At 40.1% G+C, this 16,379-nt stretch overlaps 1 protein-coding gene across 1 annotated transcript in view; it reads right to left on the bottom strand.

Annotated features, from left to right (window-relative positions):
- Positions 1 to 2,372: 2,372 nt before the first annotated feature.
- Positions 2,373 to 16,379, bottom strand: part of COL4A4 (collagen, type IV, alpha 4) — a 66,980-nt gene continuing 52,973 nt past the window's right edge. The window contains exons 36-45 of the mRNA XM_010294064.1: positions 14,460 to 14,531; positions 13,755 to 13,883; positions 11,790 to 11,897; positions 10,761 to 10,916; positions 9,971 to 10,071; positions 8,660 to 8,798; positions 6,451 to 6,567; positions 5,530 to 5,718; positions 3,246 to 3,532; positions 2,373 to 2,636 (exon numbers count right to left, since the gene is read on the bottom strand). Coding sequence (XP_010292366.1) covers positions 2,373 to 2,636; positions 3,246 to 3,532; positions 5,530 to 5,718; positions 6,451 to 6,567; positions 8,660 to 8,798; positions 9,971 to 10,071; positions 10,761 to 10,916; positions 11,790 to 11,897; positions 13,755 to 13,883; positions 14,460 to 14,531 — 1,562 coding nt within the window. The remainder of the gene's footprint in view (positions 2,637 to 3,245; positions 3,533 to 5,529; positions 5,719 to 6,450; positions 6,568 to 8,659; positions 8,799 to 9,970; positions 10,072 to 10,760; positions 10,917 to 11,789; positions 11,898 to 13,754; positions 13,884 to 14,459; positions 14,532 to 16,379) is intronic.

Here is a 16,379-nt window from a genome sequence, read left to right as displayed (position 1 = left end):
ACCTAGTGTTTCTGTGATTCTGTGATTATTCTGTGTACTTATTCAAGTTAGATGAACACAGATGCAATTCCAAAATCCCATTTTATTCCATGTTTCTTGTTTTTGTCTTATTGTGGCAAAACTTGCAGTAATGAAGTGTATAAATATTTCTTTAGTATTCACCTAAGTGCAGTTAGTACCAAGAGCCATACTGTAAATATTTCCAGCAGAGCAACTGCCCTTCTGAGAATTTCTAACCCAAAAAGAGGCTGTAAATGAGTAATGAGGAGCTGGTGAGTACTCTCAGGAAAAGCTCATGAGACCTTCATGTGGAATTACCGAAATCCACGGAGGAAATGGGGACATCACCTGAGGAAGTGGGGTATTTGTCTGCTACTGTGAACATAAGCTGAAGCTACTATCCCATTTTAGTTTTACTTGGGGCCTTTTTGGAAATACAGTTTGCACACCTTAAGGAATAGGTGACTAAGGTATGGTTCTCCCCTTTCTTCTCCTAGGAGTAAGCGCCAAAGCTACTCAGCACCTTGGAGAGTCACGATGTCGGTTTTTATTTCAAACCGGAAAGCCAGTCTCGCCTGCGTGTGGGATGCGGTCTGAAGCAGGAGGGGATTAAATTCTTTCGTACAGTTCAACGGTAGGGATTGGCGCTGCCTCAGAAGAGCATGTGGCATGCCAGGTCTGAAGCATGCAACTGGGATCGCTGAGGAAGGAAGTGAGATGTGCCCTGTCTCACTGGGCCCCTGGGACCAAGAGGGAAATGTTCCCTGAAACAGGAGGGGACTGGGATGTGCCCCAGCAGGGCTCTTGGCCCTTTCCCAGGTGAAAGAGCAGGAGAGCTTAGTTGACCATGTAGGTCAGCAGATCAGTGAGGTTTGGTTGGTTTTGTCAGAAGGCAGCTGCACAGTCTGATGTACTTACACTTGAATGGACTTACCCTCTGACTACTTTATTTTCCTCTGGCTGAGACTGAAGTGTTTGTCTTTCCTGCTCTTTGGATTTGTGTATTCAATGTTTAAATTGGCTGATCAGCCTGTTGTACTCGTGATGGCTTCAGAGGGAGTTTCCTTTGAATTAGGACTCTTGGATGTGGATCTCTTGTTTCCTTGACAATCCTTCTGCTGGGGGCATGTCTTTTTAGTGAACTCAAATTGAAATTAAAAAGTGCTGGAAAAAACATTTTATTCTAGTCTAGTAAAATGCAGCTTATTTAAGTGGTAAAAGGAGCATTTGTGGCCCTTCTGCACATGATGAATTCTCCATTTGCAATCTGTTTTCACTAGTTTCACCATAATTCAAATATGTGTCTAATAGTTCTGGGTTTATAGCTGAATGAAGGAGGTATAGTTGTGTCTAACTTTTGAAAAAGTTGATTAGTGCTTTAGCTTATAAACATTTTAACAATCAATGCTTTAAAGAATAAAAAGCATCTCTAGAGCTCTGATTCCGTAAGGATCTTAAAGGTGATGGTTCTTGGTGGTGTATTTACAAAAAAAAGAAGCAAAAAATGAACAAAAGTTATTAGCCTCAAGTTTAGACAACTGTCCTAACGCTCCTTATATTCATCACTCAGGTTCACTCATTTTATCACTATGCTACTATTTCTTTCAATTAATATTAGAAACTGCTTTGTTTATTCAGCTACTTGGATTGGAGCTTAATAATTTAACTGCTCTTAGAAATTAATTGCAAATATAAATATAGCTTTTTAAGGATTCATTATCTCAGCTAAGTTTATTATGTTGTTGCTTTGCAACTTTTTGTTGCTTATGAAAGCCCAATTACCAGTTCTTTCGCAGTTTGGTTTAGTACTGCAACGGTCGGTAAAAGACTTTGATCTTTGTTTTTATTATGAGGTTTTTAACAATTACATTTTACCCTTCCCTCAGAAACAGCATGTGCAAGGTTCTTTAGCTTGGGGAATTCAGCTATAGGGCTTTTAAGACATTTGGATGTTTGCACATCTGTAAGGATAAATATTTAGAATATGCCACATAAATGCACATACTCTTCCTTGTTGTAAAGGCCACTTCTAACAGGAAATCCATTGTCTTGTACAACATCCGTGGTTTTCTCAGTATTCCTGACTCGATGCAACCCTCCAAGCTCCCCTTGTTACCTGTATACTATGGCAGGGGACTCCCATGTGACAGTTTTGGTTTTTGGAATTTAGTCGTTTACACTAGATTTTACTACCTGTAGATATGTGTACATGGGTGGATGAGGCTCAACAGATCCTTCATCTTTCAGTCTTATACATCCATTCAAACAGAAAGAACAGTGCTGCACACTTCCAAATACAAATATTAAATACTGTTTACAACTTTAGCATGTTGTTCATCCTTATGCAAGTCTCACTCTAGCTGTTTCGCTTGTTAGCCATGTCTCAGGCATACCTGGCATCTACTGATTTTTTTCCTCTGCTCCTGCCCTTCCTTAAGAGTTCCTGACAGGGGGGCTGATGCAAACTGCAATTCGGGCATCACTGTTGTTAGCCAGAAACTGTATTCGTTGGCAAAAAACTGACACGTTCCCCGTTGACCCTGGCATTCGATGAATGGTGCTGATCTGAAGTCTTCCAGGCAACTTCCTGGTGACATAAGAGACTGTCCACCACCCTGATCACCAGATCCAGTGTGCTGGAAAGAACAAGGAAAGAACTTGATAACTGTGCATGAAAAAATAGGTAAATTATGTTAATCTGTCCTTTTCTGACTTTATTTGCTTTTAACTGCACTATTTTTGGTGATCTTAAGTTGGAGTAAGCTTCCGTTGCTGGAGAAAATCTTAATTTGCTCTGCAAGGAGTTAATCTCAAAAGTCTAGAGTCACTTATTTTTCTGGTATTTATCAAACTGAAGGAAAAAAGTAATCCAAGTGGATTCTACACAACGCTGTTCTCTAAACTAGTGCAAATGTAACTAGAAGATGGCATTAAAAAAATCTGGATCTCTAATTCTGAAACGTGTGTCTTTGTACTTGAAAAATCCCATTGTTTATTAAAGACAAGCAAGCAAAATCTCTGTAAATTTAAGAAATGTATAGCTTAAGGCTATGACTTCAGTATATACAGCTACAGCCAGGTTCTGCAATTTGGAACTAACCCTCGTCTTGTTTCTTTTTGTGAATTTTCCTTCTTAATGCTTGCTACATATTGGATAGTTTGCTTTTCAGAGCTAAAAATCTTTGAACCTTTAGAACAGAAGAGCTGTATGAAAGAAACAGATGATCATGTGTGCAGACTCTTACCATCAGGAAAGAATATCCGATCCAAAGACTTCTCCAGTTCACGGGACAGGGAGGAATTGACTGATCTTGGCTGTGAACTGCTACCGCTTGGGCTGGGGCCTCGCATACAGCACATCTGCTTATATATGGCTGTATTTCTTCTTCAGAGAGCGGCGTCATTGGTAAAGGAGCTGCACTTGACAACCAGTAAGACTTATCATTTCGACTGGCATAGTAACAAACTTGGTTGATATTACAGTAAGCAAAGGGCATGGTATTAAACACAGGAAGACAAGATCCTGCCAGACCTGAAAATAATAACAAATTATGAAAATTACACCACTTCTTTCTCGGTAAGTTGAAATAGCATTCTGGCCAATGATGCTGCAAAACTATATATCCTAACAGCAGTTATGTAATTCACAGATCTTAATCCTCCCAGGCTCTTTACCAAAATGGCTAGTTATATTGAAAACAAAAACTCTTTTTAACAATAAGTATCCCCCTCTGACTAATAATATTTGTGTCACAATCCAGTATTTAAACATGATGTAGTTTGTCACCATGTGAAACAGTTATGGTAACAAATTTCTTAGCTGTGCCAACGCTGAAAAATAAATTAGGCAAGAGGTGGTGGCTGGTTTCAAAGGAGATTAGCTATTTACAAACTCATTAGGAGCAGTGAGAAACCAAATGCCGATGCTGATAGAAAGTACATTTTTGTGAAGTATGACAAGCCGTTGCTACCAGTGCATTAAGCTGAAATCTCAGCAGCTGTTCTGCTGCCTTCCAGAAAGGTTTCACAGACTCTCAAAGTGAAATAAAAGGATTGAGGGGTTTTGTAGAGCCAATCCTGAGAACTTTTCATCAGGCAGACATCAGTGAGAATTAAGAAGGGACTAAGTCATACTTCAGAGATTAAATTCTTCTCCTAGAACTGAATTTAGAACAGTTTCATGATGACCTATTTAGTTAACAATAATAATCACTGTGTATAGAATCATAGAATGGTTTGGGTTGGAAGGGACCTTTAAAGGTCATCTAGTCCAACCCCCCTGCAGTGAGCAGGGACATCTTCAACTACATCAGGTTGCTCAGAGCCCCGTCCAACCTGACCTGGGATGTTCCCAGGGATGGGGCATCTACCACCTCTCTGGGCAACCTGTGCCAGGTTCTCCCTTGAACTTTGGGCATGATGTATTATTTCTGTAATGCCCCAAAACCCTAGATCCTTCTTTAAAGACATGTTGACATTTCTATACATGTTTATCATGTTTTGTTTATCACTGATAATATTCCATTCCAGTAATAATAAAGGATCTGGAGTAGCCTAAGTAAGGAAAATGCCTGCAAAAGATCACACTGGTCACAGGGAAACAAGAATTTTATTCTTTGAATCTTATTTTCACTGCTGTTTTAAGGCATTCTGTTAACAACTGGCTCTCTTGGGGAATGCCAAATAGTGAAAACACTTCAAAACTACACTGCTGTACTAAAAGTATCTCTTTTTATTACTCTTTTAAACACTTGTTTTTTGTGCAGCTTATTAAGTCCTTGATCTTTCCTCCTAGGAGATTGTCTGCCTCTTGTATAACAAGATGACAAGAATTTAGGAAAGTTCTTCTATGCAAATTGCAGCCAATCAGTTTCTCAGGCTACGAGTTAGGTTGCTTATTTAGACAGCTAACTTTAGTCAGAACTGTAGAAGACTTAGAAGAAATGACCCAAGACACCAAAAGGAGCTGTCTTTTGGAGAAACTTGTCTGTCTTTTCCAAAAAGTATTAGCTTCTGACTCTGGAAAGCACACGGTTCTGCTGTACACATGATGCAGAATTTTACTTGTAAAGCTTCTTTATACTATCCAACCGGAACCATCTAACTTAACCAGCTTTTTCTCCCAAGATGCCTCTACACTAAAAAGGAGAGGATCCTCCAGGAAGTTATTTGAGTGGCCAAATAAGATTCCTGATCTAGGAAAATCTCTCCAGTGAGTTCAAAGACAGCCCTAAATGACTAGTCAGGATGAGTGAAACAAACCACTCATCTCTCCAACTTATATTCAAAATTACTTAGAGGTAGAAATACTTTTTTTGTTCAATTGCATAGCAGCAGAAAGCCCTTTTTAACTGGGTCACATAACAGGGCATAACCAAGTTCATTATGATCAGTGTAAATTAGTTTTCAGCCTGTAGAAAATAAGTAATTGATGATTCTATATTGTGCTTCACTTGACTTGTCTTTCATCCTGTAGATTCCACCATACTAGACCTTAACTAGAGCACAATTATGTACTACGATACATACCAAGATCCTGATTATGAGCTTTCTCTTGTCCTTCCAGGTAGAGCAGACTATAGCCAGTCCATAATTTTGGCATCCCCTGTGGACAGAGTGGTTCTCTGTCTGACTGACTGTGAAGAACGAGCAAGAATCCACTCGCAGATCTAATATGGGGGCCTGGTGGTCCTGGGATACCAGTCTGGCCAGGTGGACCTGACACATAGGAGAAAAGGTAAAAGAAATTAACTTGCATAGATACAAAGCTAGTGTGAACTTTTATCTTTTACTGTATTTAAGTGTTCAGTAGGGGGTTCCTGACTGAATATAATACAGCTTCAGCAGCTGTCATGTGCAATGAAGACACCAGTAGACTCATGTTATCCTTCTTACGGGAGAGAACTGGACTAGCTTGCCACTGCATGCTTGACAGTTGGATCTTCTATTGTGCCTCTGTCCTGTGCTGTATGGATTAAGACATGAACTGAGGTGGACAATGATTTCCCAGACTTACTCACTAGGATGACTTGTCTGGACTGAAACTGAATCTCTGCAGTAACGGTTCATGTCCTTTCCTCATAGAGGCATTAAGCCATTAATTTATTAAACAGCACACGCAGTTAAAATACAATTTTAATTACTCAGAGAGTTGCATCATTAGTCCCGACTCTGAAATGCATGCCTACTGATATATGGTGTTTTAAGCATGTGTGGCTAATTGCCTTTCTGGTTAATACGGATGCTGAGAAAATTTTCTTCCAATAGGTCTTTTTATGTGTTATGCAATCATTCACAAATGTTGCTATCAGTGCTTGAACTGACAGGGGAAAGAAGTGTTGTGGTATCTCAGGCTAGAGGCGGGTGTATCCATGGGTGAATTGGGGGAGTAGAAAAAGTCTATACATCAACTCACACATCCCTCCCCCAAAAGCCATGTTCCATTCTTACCTTGCGGCCCAGTGTATCCTTGCTCTCCTATATTCCCTTGGTCACCTGGTGGTCCAGGTGCCCCTGGTAATCCATCTTGACCTGGCAGGCCACATGACCCTTCTTCACCTTTTCTTCCTAGACAAATACAAAGTATACGCTTTCCCTTCATACGGCTGCAGTTAAAGGTTTTACATTGTCCAAACGTGCGCAGCATGCAAAGGGCCAGTCAGCAGAACTGACACCACCAAGAAATGACACTTCAGGACAGAGAGGTGCAGAACCGCCTTCTGCTGGGAATTCTCTTTACAACTTCCTCTCCTTGTGACCACAGTAGTAGCTCAGAGGCACAACTTTAGAAATGTCAACTGCTGATAAGGTTTTATGTCCTTTCTACAGGACTTGTGGGATTTACAGATGAAATCAAACCACTAACAAACACTATCATGACAAGCCTGTGGCAAAATTGCCGTCAGTATCTGTACCATGTAATGAGTTACAACTCATCCTAGGGCAGGACAACTCATCCTACAGCAAAGTCTTTAAATGTGTACTGAACTTCCTGTGAAGTAACGCATGCGTTAGAGCACTTACAGAACGGGGAGGCACTGCGGAACTGCACTACATCCCCCACCCAGCGGGGAAGGGTAAAGACACTTTTGGCTCTCGATGGCCTCACCTTTTGATATTGCTTATATGTACATGCATTTTTATACGTTAGTAGATAACGAGGTGCGGCCATCACAGTAAAAGATACGTCTCACTATCTGTGCCCTGTATACGATGGCCCCTTTGACTGGCTGCTTTAAACATCTGAATTGAAAGAAGTTACACTTGTCAGATGTTATTGCACTCAGCAGTGTTGTTCTTTTGCTAAAAAAGTCTTCAGTTGAGTATGCTTCTCTAGCAGCACAGTTGTTTCTCACTAATGGTGTGTGTTTCATTCCTTGCAAATTTTGCTATTTAACCTGCAGACTAAGTAATTCAAAGTTGTCTCACAACATTCAAAATTTCCTCATGCTACTTTTTACTAGATTCATTAAGAAACTCTAAACCAGTCAAAACAATTTATCAGCTTTTCAATGTTGGTTGCATAGTTACTTTGCCAAAGCTCAAGTGTGCTGAAGTTTTAGTAATATGCATCGCTTTTGCCAATAAAACCTCCAGTTTGCCTTCCAAGCTGGGAGAAAATTGGAATTCTGCTATCTTAATGAAAGGAAAAGCATTACTAAGTGTTTCTTTCACAAAACCAGTGTGAGTATGTATCATAGTGTCATCTGTTTTTACAGAAATTGTTTTAATGCTGTATATAATGGAAACACACAATTCAACCCCAGAAACACCTTTTAGTTGGCAAATCAACTAAGATGAGTAAAACTAGATGTCATTCCCCTCATGGAAGCGAGGGATATGTTACTGCAGGGAATCTCCTGGGAGAAAATCATGGATTTGCTTTCTGGAGACACTGGATGTCCAGTGCAACCACCACAACAAACTTCGGTTTCCCAAGTAGGAAACATCTAAAACTACGTGAGGGATTCCACTATCTAAACTGAGGACACCACATTTAGACACAACCAACACAGACAAGCTATGCTGTGTTTCTGTGAAGGTGGCTGTGTGTTGGAATGATCAATACCAGCATCACCCTTGTTTTCTTTTTGTCTGTCAGAAGAATGTTTCAGTCTTTCATCACTTCTTTTTAAGATCTCCTTGGCCAGTTTTCTTGTGGTAACTTTTTCATGTTCGAACAGATAAAAAGCACTATTGTAGCTGCCTCTGACTTCAGTGTCCTTTTAGGACTTTGGTTAGCAAAGCTTTTTGTCATTTATTATAGCTAAATTTTAAAGCATGGGTATTTTTAACATCCTCCAAATATAACCTGTCTAAACAATAGGAGTGGTTTGAGGCATTGCTTTTTCATTTGTTGGTAAAAAGGAAAAATACCATTTGAGGAATTCTTTTCTTAACAGTGCAAGATGCTTTTGCCCTCCATGGCCTAGAAGAAAAGCATGCAGTGCAGGCAGGCTCAAGTAGCCTGGTTCAGCTATATTGATCCATCCTCCTCAGCATTAACCAGCCCACTATGTCTTTCTGGAGAGTGTTAGTAAGTGTTTAAGGGGAAGAGACAGGGTAGAACACAGAGAAGTCACAGTGACACTCTAACTCTTTCCAATTTGTTGTCTAAATGGCTAAAATAAACATCCAAGCTTTCAAAACATAAGCTCACCTTGGGGGCCGGGGTGGCCTATTGGTCCTGGCAATCCTACAGAGCCATCGTCTCCTCTTTGTCCTGCTTCGCCAGGAGGCCCTGGGATTGCAGGGCATGAATCATCTATTTTTCCTGGTTCACCAGGGTCACCTGGAATGTGTAATAGGAAAGTAAATTAGACAGAAGATTGGTTAATAGCTCCCATGTGAAAAATCAATGTAACTGTTAGCTGGTTTTGGTATTCAAGTGTATCTTTCAAGTATTTTAAAATTTTGAATTATTGAGTCTCACTGCTTTTAATTTTACTTAGTCTTTTAGCACAGCATTTAAGAGCATGGCAAGCATGTGTTGGCAAGTATATGCTAGCTTGTATGTTACAAATATTTTGTGTACAGTTTCTGTCTTGATGTGCCCCAAACTGATTTGAGTTAAAGCCTAAAGTCTGCCCAACTTGAGCACAAAGACCTTAGCATATATGAAGATTTACAGTACTTTGCCTATTCTGTGGCTGCAAAACCATCAATAAGCAGGCTAAAGAAGCTAACCCGCAATGTGCATTTAAAGTAATTAGAATACTAAAAAATAAAGAATGGCCACATTTTATGAATTGAAAGCTACTGGCTATTTGCATTTTGGAACAAAATCAGAATTGCATCAATTTAGTCAGATTAAGAGTTCAGTGTTCGTAGTAATCCGGTGTTAGGATTCAAGCTTTCGCTAAGTTTTTGCTTAGAAAGCATCTTGTGTGACAACCAGAAAACCAAAATTATAATTTGAAACAAAAGTATTTCACAAGTCTAATTGACATCACAGCATGAGACTTCTAAATGTAGCTTTATCATGATATTGGTCTGCTTGGAAGTGCTAGCTATTTATGTGAAAAATCTATTAGAACTATGTTGTTGTAGCAGTATCTACTGTTCCTAGCAGCCCAGCCAAGAACACCTAATAAGAGTGGAATGTATCTTTACAGAAAGAAGCCCACTTGAAAAGAACAATAATCAGTAGTCATGGACTTACCTATGAAACCTGAAGGATTTGAAAAATGGAAAGCAGATTGCGGCCATTGTGGTGCAGGTGGAAACAAGTTTCAGGCATGTAAATTAGAGTAAAGCATGGAATGAGAACTGAAATCACTTACATGGGGTGACATTAGAAACAAATACATAGTTCAGAGATTTTTAAACAACTCAAATGAGAAATCAATAAAGTTGTTCTTTTTCTGATATTGTTTAAATTGTCTGTATGCAAGTAAACATTAGTAAGATTATGTACAAATAGGAAGATCATGATTACAATTCAGTGACAATGAGCAACAGGTTCATAAATACCTGTGGGACCTTTGGGACCAGGTTTTCCATGAAAACCTTGGTCTCCTGGTTGTCCTACAGCACCAGGTGGACCCTGTGGGCCATGGATTCCCATAGGACCTGGAAAGAAAACAGTTGTGCAGTTACATGTAGTTGTATTCTGAGATGGTGAACATGTAAATCTTGGTTGCTTGAGTGAGGAAAAAATGCTTGGGACAGCCCAACTCTGTTGTCTCCCAGAAAGAAACGCACGTTTTACTTTTCTCTCCCTGGTCTTGCACTGAATTAAAATTTGTTACTTTTCTTTTTGTAGAGATCAGAAGGGATTTGTGTAGATAGGAATTCTCTACAGTGTGTGGAAGAAGCAGGGTATCTGGATGTCCAGATCTCTGTTTTCAAACTAGAGAATCTGTTGAAAGCCCAAAGCTATTGATATGGGGCAGATGTGAGATTCCCTGTTTGTTCAAAGACATCTGCATCTTCCATAGTTTCTCAAGACCCTGACAGAGAGGTGAAGTTTTGCTTTATCTGGCAGACTTGGAAGTTTTACTGCCTCATTCTCAGGTTGGTAGGGGAGTTGGTAGGGGAGTTCCAGCAAGTTGTTGGAAGTGGTACACATGAATCTGGCTCTACTCTGACATTCTGCCCCAGACCTATCTTATCTATAGGTAACAGGGCAGAGCTATGAAACATCCAGCCTACTGCTTCTGTCTGTCTCAGTCTCCAATGGCAATCCCCTGTGCGGAAGGCTCAGTTGCATAGGGCTGGGCATAAGTGCACATGCTAGTTAAAAACGTCTCAGATCATACCCTTTGGGCCTCCTCTTCCTTGGTTCCCTGGAAGACCTCTGGCTCCTTGTTGCCCTCGCTGCCCAGGATTACCTGGTGCCCCTCGAAGACCAGTATCGCCTGGATCTCCTCGCACAAAGATGGTCTCTCCAGGAGGACCAGGATTCCCAGGCTGACCTACAGTAAAAGAACTTTATTCTTAACATCTGCACGAAGCATAAACATCTAAAAATAGCCATGTTCTATTGGTTTTTGGTTTTGTTTGTGTTTTTTTTTCTCCCAGGACATAGGACAACCCTTGCATGTCTTTGGAAATATTGCCATATGATAGTAGGGAAAACAATAATAGGAATAGCTCCAAAAACTATGTAGATTTGTGCAAGCAGAGGTGGCAAGTTAATGTTACATACGTTGAGACACTGTTCCTCTATATTACAGTGTTGCTTACCCTTCCAATCTCCATGCCCTATTTCCAAATAGGAAGTAAGTCTCTGCACTGGGTGAGGAAGGGTTCAGGTAATACTTAATGTAAGGGGTCAGAACAACTTGAAAGAGCTCCATCTGAGGACCAGAATCTATAGGAATTGACTGGATTCCTTGGCAACCCCTGCTTGTAGCAGAAGTGAGGTCTACATAAATGCTTACAAAAGAGTTGCCAGCTTTAGCTTTCCTAAGGCTGGATTTGGATTGGAAAGCTTTTTGTGGGTTTACCAACAACAGTAGGCCTCTGGACAATGTGTTTTATCCTTCTTGCTAGGAAGACAGGCCAATAATTTTATTTCTATTTGCTTCTGTGGAAATTGAGATATTTTGTAGCAGCAGGACTTGTACAGAATTACCCTACTCAGAAAACTGAATCTGGAGAAAGTATTTTATCTTTGCTCTGGTGATCTCTCCACTGTTCACTTCTCTGTGCGTTCACTGAGGTGTTAATTGGTTTCTTTGTTCCCTACATACTTTGTACATTGTTCCACAGACAGCAACCCAGTGATTCCTAGTAGCCTCAGGGGCCTTTTCCATGATCAAATTTGGTATTTTTGGTTTTAATACCTCTGGTGCCATCTAAACCAGGTGGTCCTTGATCACCCGGAGGACCAGGAGAAGCACTATCAGGAGATCTTCCCATAGGTCCAGTGGGTCCAACAGGTCCTCTTCTACCTAAGGGATCACATTTTACAAAAAAAACCAAAAAAAACCCCACCCCACCCCACCCCAAAAAAAACCAAACAAAAAACCAAAAAACAATCTGAGGTTGTTTAGATTACAGAAATAAGTTGCTAACTAAAAGAACGCTGATGTGAGGTCATGGAGGTAATGTATGCTCTCACTTGTATACTGAACATACCAGTGATTAGGCTAATGAAGACATCTTGTAGAATCAAAAATATTTGTTATCTTTTAAAATTTTTAATTCTTTCCATAAAACCTACTTAAACTGAAGAATGCATCATCACACGTTGGCATATTGCCACAAATAGCCACCTTCTCCTGAATTCTAACAATGGGAGAAATGGTTAAAATGTAGGACGAGTGGGGACTGAAATCATTCTGCCTGGGACAGGGTAAGTATTCACAGATTACTCTTAGCAAAAGTGAGTTCAGCTGTTTCCTAAAAACCTCAGTGAACAAGATGACCTTACTAGCCTTAAATGTATTTTTTTTCCTAATTTGTAATCTGTTTTTTTTGAAAATAAGACATTAGTGCTCTTACATGTGACAGGCAGGAATAGTTACAGGTTATCCTCTGCATAACACTTTTGAATAGTCACAGCTTGTTAGCACATGTTGCATGTTGCACTCTGCCTTCTCTTTTCTACAAAAAAATCTAGTTTCTTCAGTCTTGTTTTCAACCCCATCCTTCCATTCATCTCTAGTGAGTTCTCCCTAATTTGTCAAAGCTGGGTGCAGTGTACCATGGGAGGCCTTGCACATCCCATGTCAAGCAGTGTTAATACATTTTAGAATGAAACTTATCTTTTTTTCAACAGCACCATTCTGTGGATTCCCCCAGTTCACGAACTAGTAACTGAATTGAGAAAAATGACTGTGTCTCCATCTTAGAATAATTCACCTCAGCAGAGTTCACCTCTGCTATTTTTCTTCTGTGTGATATGTGACTCTGTGGCAACGTTTGGTAGAGTAAAGCTACTGCAAGTTCTAATCACAGAATTGCTGAGGCTTGAATGGGCCTCAGGAGACTCTCTAGTCCAACCCCCTCCTCAAAGCAAGGTCAGCTACAACATGTTGCCTAGGACTCTGTCCAGCTGGCTTTTGAGTATTTCCAAGGAGGGGCACTTCATAACTTCTCTGGGCAACCTGTTCCCGTATTCAGTTACCCTCACAGGAAAACTAAACTTTTCCTTATATTTAGAATTTGCCATATGTCAGTTTGTGCCTATCACCTCTTGTCCTGTCACTGGATACCACTATGAAGAATCTGTCTCCAGGTCCTTTCCATCAAGTACTTATACACACTGGTAAAATCCCCCTGGGCCTTCTCTTCTGGAGCCTGAGCACTTCCCACTCCCCCAGCCTCTTCTCATATGACAGATCTCTTAACCTTCCTAGTGGCCCTTCCTCAAACACTTGCTTTTTCTTACTTCTATGCAATTCCTGTATCACCAAGGCTCTTAAATAATCATAGCAATCTTGTGATACAGTTCCATCTTGCATTTACATCAGAATAACTGGTAAGATTTACTATATGACTACCAGATCTTCTGTACTCAGTCTCTTCAGGAATTTCTTCCCAAGAGGCAATTCCACCTAGCAGTTCCCTGAATCTGTCCAAGTCCATCATTTTCTATTCACGTTCTTTCCTCTCCTGTAACATAATGAACAAGAAATACTGGGGTCTCTATCTACACAGGAAACATCAACATGTTATTGCAACAGAAATGTTTTTAGGTAGGGAATCTTCTGGGTATGTATTAATGTTCATACTAACCAGGGGAAGAGCCTGTATGAACTTCGTTTCAACTTGGCGGGGAGAGAAAGGAGAAAACCCATTCTTACCTGGGAATCCTGGGAATCCCTGTTCTCCAGGGGGGCCTGGAATAGAAATACCAGGCCATCCAGGTTCACCTCTGTCTCCTTTTGGTCCAAGTTCTCCTGAGTATCCTGGGGGCCCTGTTTCACTTTGACCTTTACAGGAAAACAATTATGTACATAAAGCTTACAGTGAGTACAAATACAGATGTGCAGAATAGAAATATCAGCTGCAGATGTTCGTCCTTGCAAGGGTTGCCTAGTGCTATTTTTCTGGTTCTCTCTTGGAAGCTGGAGTTTTGTTGAATCTGGCCCTAATTCATCTCTTTCAAAGAAAGTAATCTCTTTGCTTTAATGCTCTTCTTCAGGGGTTATTTTATATGGTGTCATTATTGTCTGTAGGTTGAAATGTTGACATTTGTTAGTTTATCTTTTACATATAAAAAAACCTGGAGATTTGGCTCTACTTTGAATCATCTGCACTGAACATCTTCATTTTATAAACAGCCTTGAAAGGTTCCAACAAAACTATGAGTAATGAAGTTTTAATGTTTTCCCCACAAATAACTGCAGGTGTGTCATTAGGCACACTTTAGATTCTGTTTGAAAGTTTAGTCTAAGCGTTAATGATATCTTCTGGGCAAGGCAAATATCAAAATAACGTGCATCAGTCCTTGCACATTCAGTCATTTAAGAGACTTTCTGTTCCACATAGCTATTTCCCTTCTTTACCTGGAGCTCCTGCAGAACCTTTTTGACCTTTTAGTCCATCCAAGCCGTCCAGTCCGGGCAGTCCAGGAAGACCTGAGAGGTATTACAGGCATGACGGCGTGCCACAATAGTCCTTCAAAGTCACAATTAAAAATAGTGCCTTTTTTTTCTGACAATGCATTCTGACTCAAGACAGGGTGTTTGTAGAATTTGATTCTTACTGGCAACTGAAGATGAGATCACATTGCACCTGAGTGCTGTCTTTTTGGCAAGGAAAATGTGAAAAATATGAAAATAGCAATCATAATACAGTTTCATATCAAAGCAATCAGAAAACATAACTTTTAATCCTTTAGGCAATATTTATACTGCAGCAGGAAGCTCAGTATGGGCTAATTTACTCTCTAGTGAACCTTGTGTCTTTGGCTAGACTACTACTGCTACATGTGATTAACTAGTCCAAAGTTAGCTGTATTATCACTACCAGGTGACTGGGATGCAGACACTACCTAAAGTAACTGTAAAGCTGGAACTTCTTTACAGCTTCTGTTCGAAATGTAAGTGCATTTTAATCTAGCTGCACTAGAGAGAAGCTAAATTTTTACCTAGTGACTTTTCCCTGCTCCTGCAGATTTCACACAGCAAACCATGCTTTTTTGCATCGTGCTACTACAAAAATTCTTTAAACTGAACAGCACAGTCTTTGAAGACAGTGAATCTGTAATTAAGACCTATGCTGACATGTAATAGCATACAGCAGCTTTGTCACTAGTGATGTCACAGTCACAGGCTGAGTGTTCATGGTAATCAGATATAACTTTTGCTTTATAATATGTGCTTTTTGAAAATTGCTAAAACACAGTAAGTAAAAATATAAATGGCATTTTTTATCTTTTTTTTTTTTTAGTTTTTAAATGAGATTGTGTTTGTTGTTTGCCGTGGAGAGTATAAATGTACCATGTCATTAGCACTTTATAGTTTCCTAAGTTGTACAGATGAAGACGTACACTTATTAAACGCAGATGGCAGCCTATCACCTGGTGTTAAGAACAGATCTGGCAAAACTGATGGGTCATTTGGTAACAGGTTTCAAGGAGGCTTCAGACAGAGGAATAGATTTGGAATGCTTCTTGCTCCAGAGAGGGAGAGATTTGAGTGGTCGCTGATCATCAAGAGAAGTTGAACACCACTGTCGGTGCCTATTCCTGTCTTTTTTCCACCATAGCTGCTTATCTCTGCCTAACTTCCTCTCCCGCTGGTTCCTCTCCCTGCTGTGTAGGATTCCCAGTCAAGTTGCAGTGAATTTTTTTTCCCCAAGTCTGAATTGTCTTTCTGTCTGTCTCCTTTTCCCTGTCTGGCTACTTCCTGGCATAGAAGACGTAGGTTCTTCGATTCAGTTCCCGTGCTTGATCCCAGCATGTCCTGCAGCACACGAATCTGCTATATATCCAAAGCATGAATCATGGGAGAATTTATTGCTCTACTTAAGGGCATATGAATGGTGTGTTGGGTTTTTTTTTAAGTTTATAAGCTGGTCAAATTTGGCAGGGACAAACTGCTGTAGGAACAGCAACACAAATGCCCTTCATCAAATGCTTTGCCTTTTAAAAGTCCCTAGTTCAAAGATGGGTCATCTGAGAAAGAGAACTCTAGTGCCCTTTTATTTTTCCTAACAGACACACCAAAAATAATAATCCCACAGCTTTGTTCTCAGAAACTGTTGAATTGTTTTAGTTAAAATTTAACAATGGAATGAAAAGAAGGGGGGGGGTGGGGGGCACGGGAAATCCAGCCTGTAGCAAACACGGGTCTGGAAAGATTTTAAATAGAGAAGATTGATTGAAAACCTACAAGACATTGATAATATACTCTCTATGTAATCCACTTTACCATATGGGATACTAGTAATCCAACCTGTAATATCTTCTGTGCTGTTAATTA

The sequence above is a fragment of the Phaethon lepturus genome, unplaced genomic scaffold (assembly GCF_000687285.1).
Source record: "Phaethon lepturus isolate BGI_N335 unplaced genomic scaffold, ASM68728v1 scaffold20589, whole genome shotgun sequence".
Classification (NCBI taxonomy): domain Eukaryota; kingdom Metazoa; phylum Chordata; class Aves; order Phaethontiformes; family Phaethontidae; genus Phaethon; species Phaethon lepturus.
Note: the sequence above shows the minus strand (reverse complement) of the source record. Positions and strands in the feature narration are given on the sequence as shown.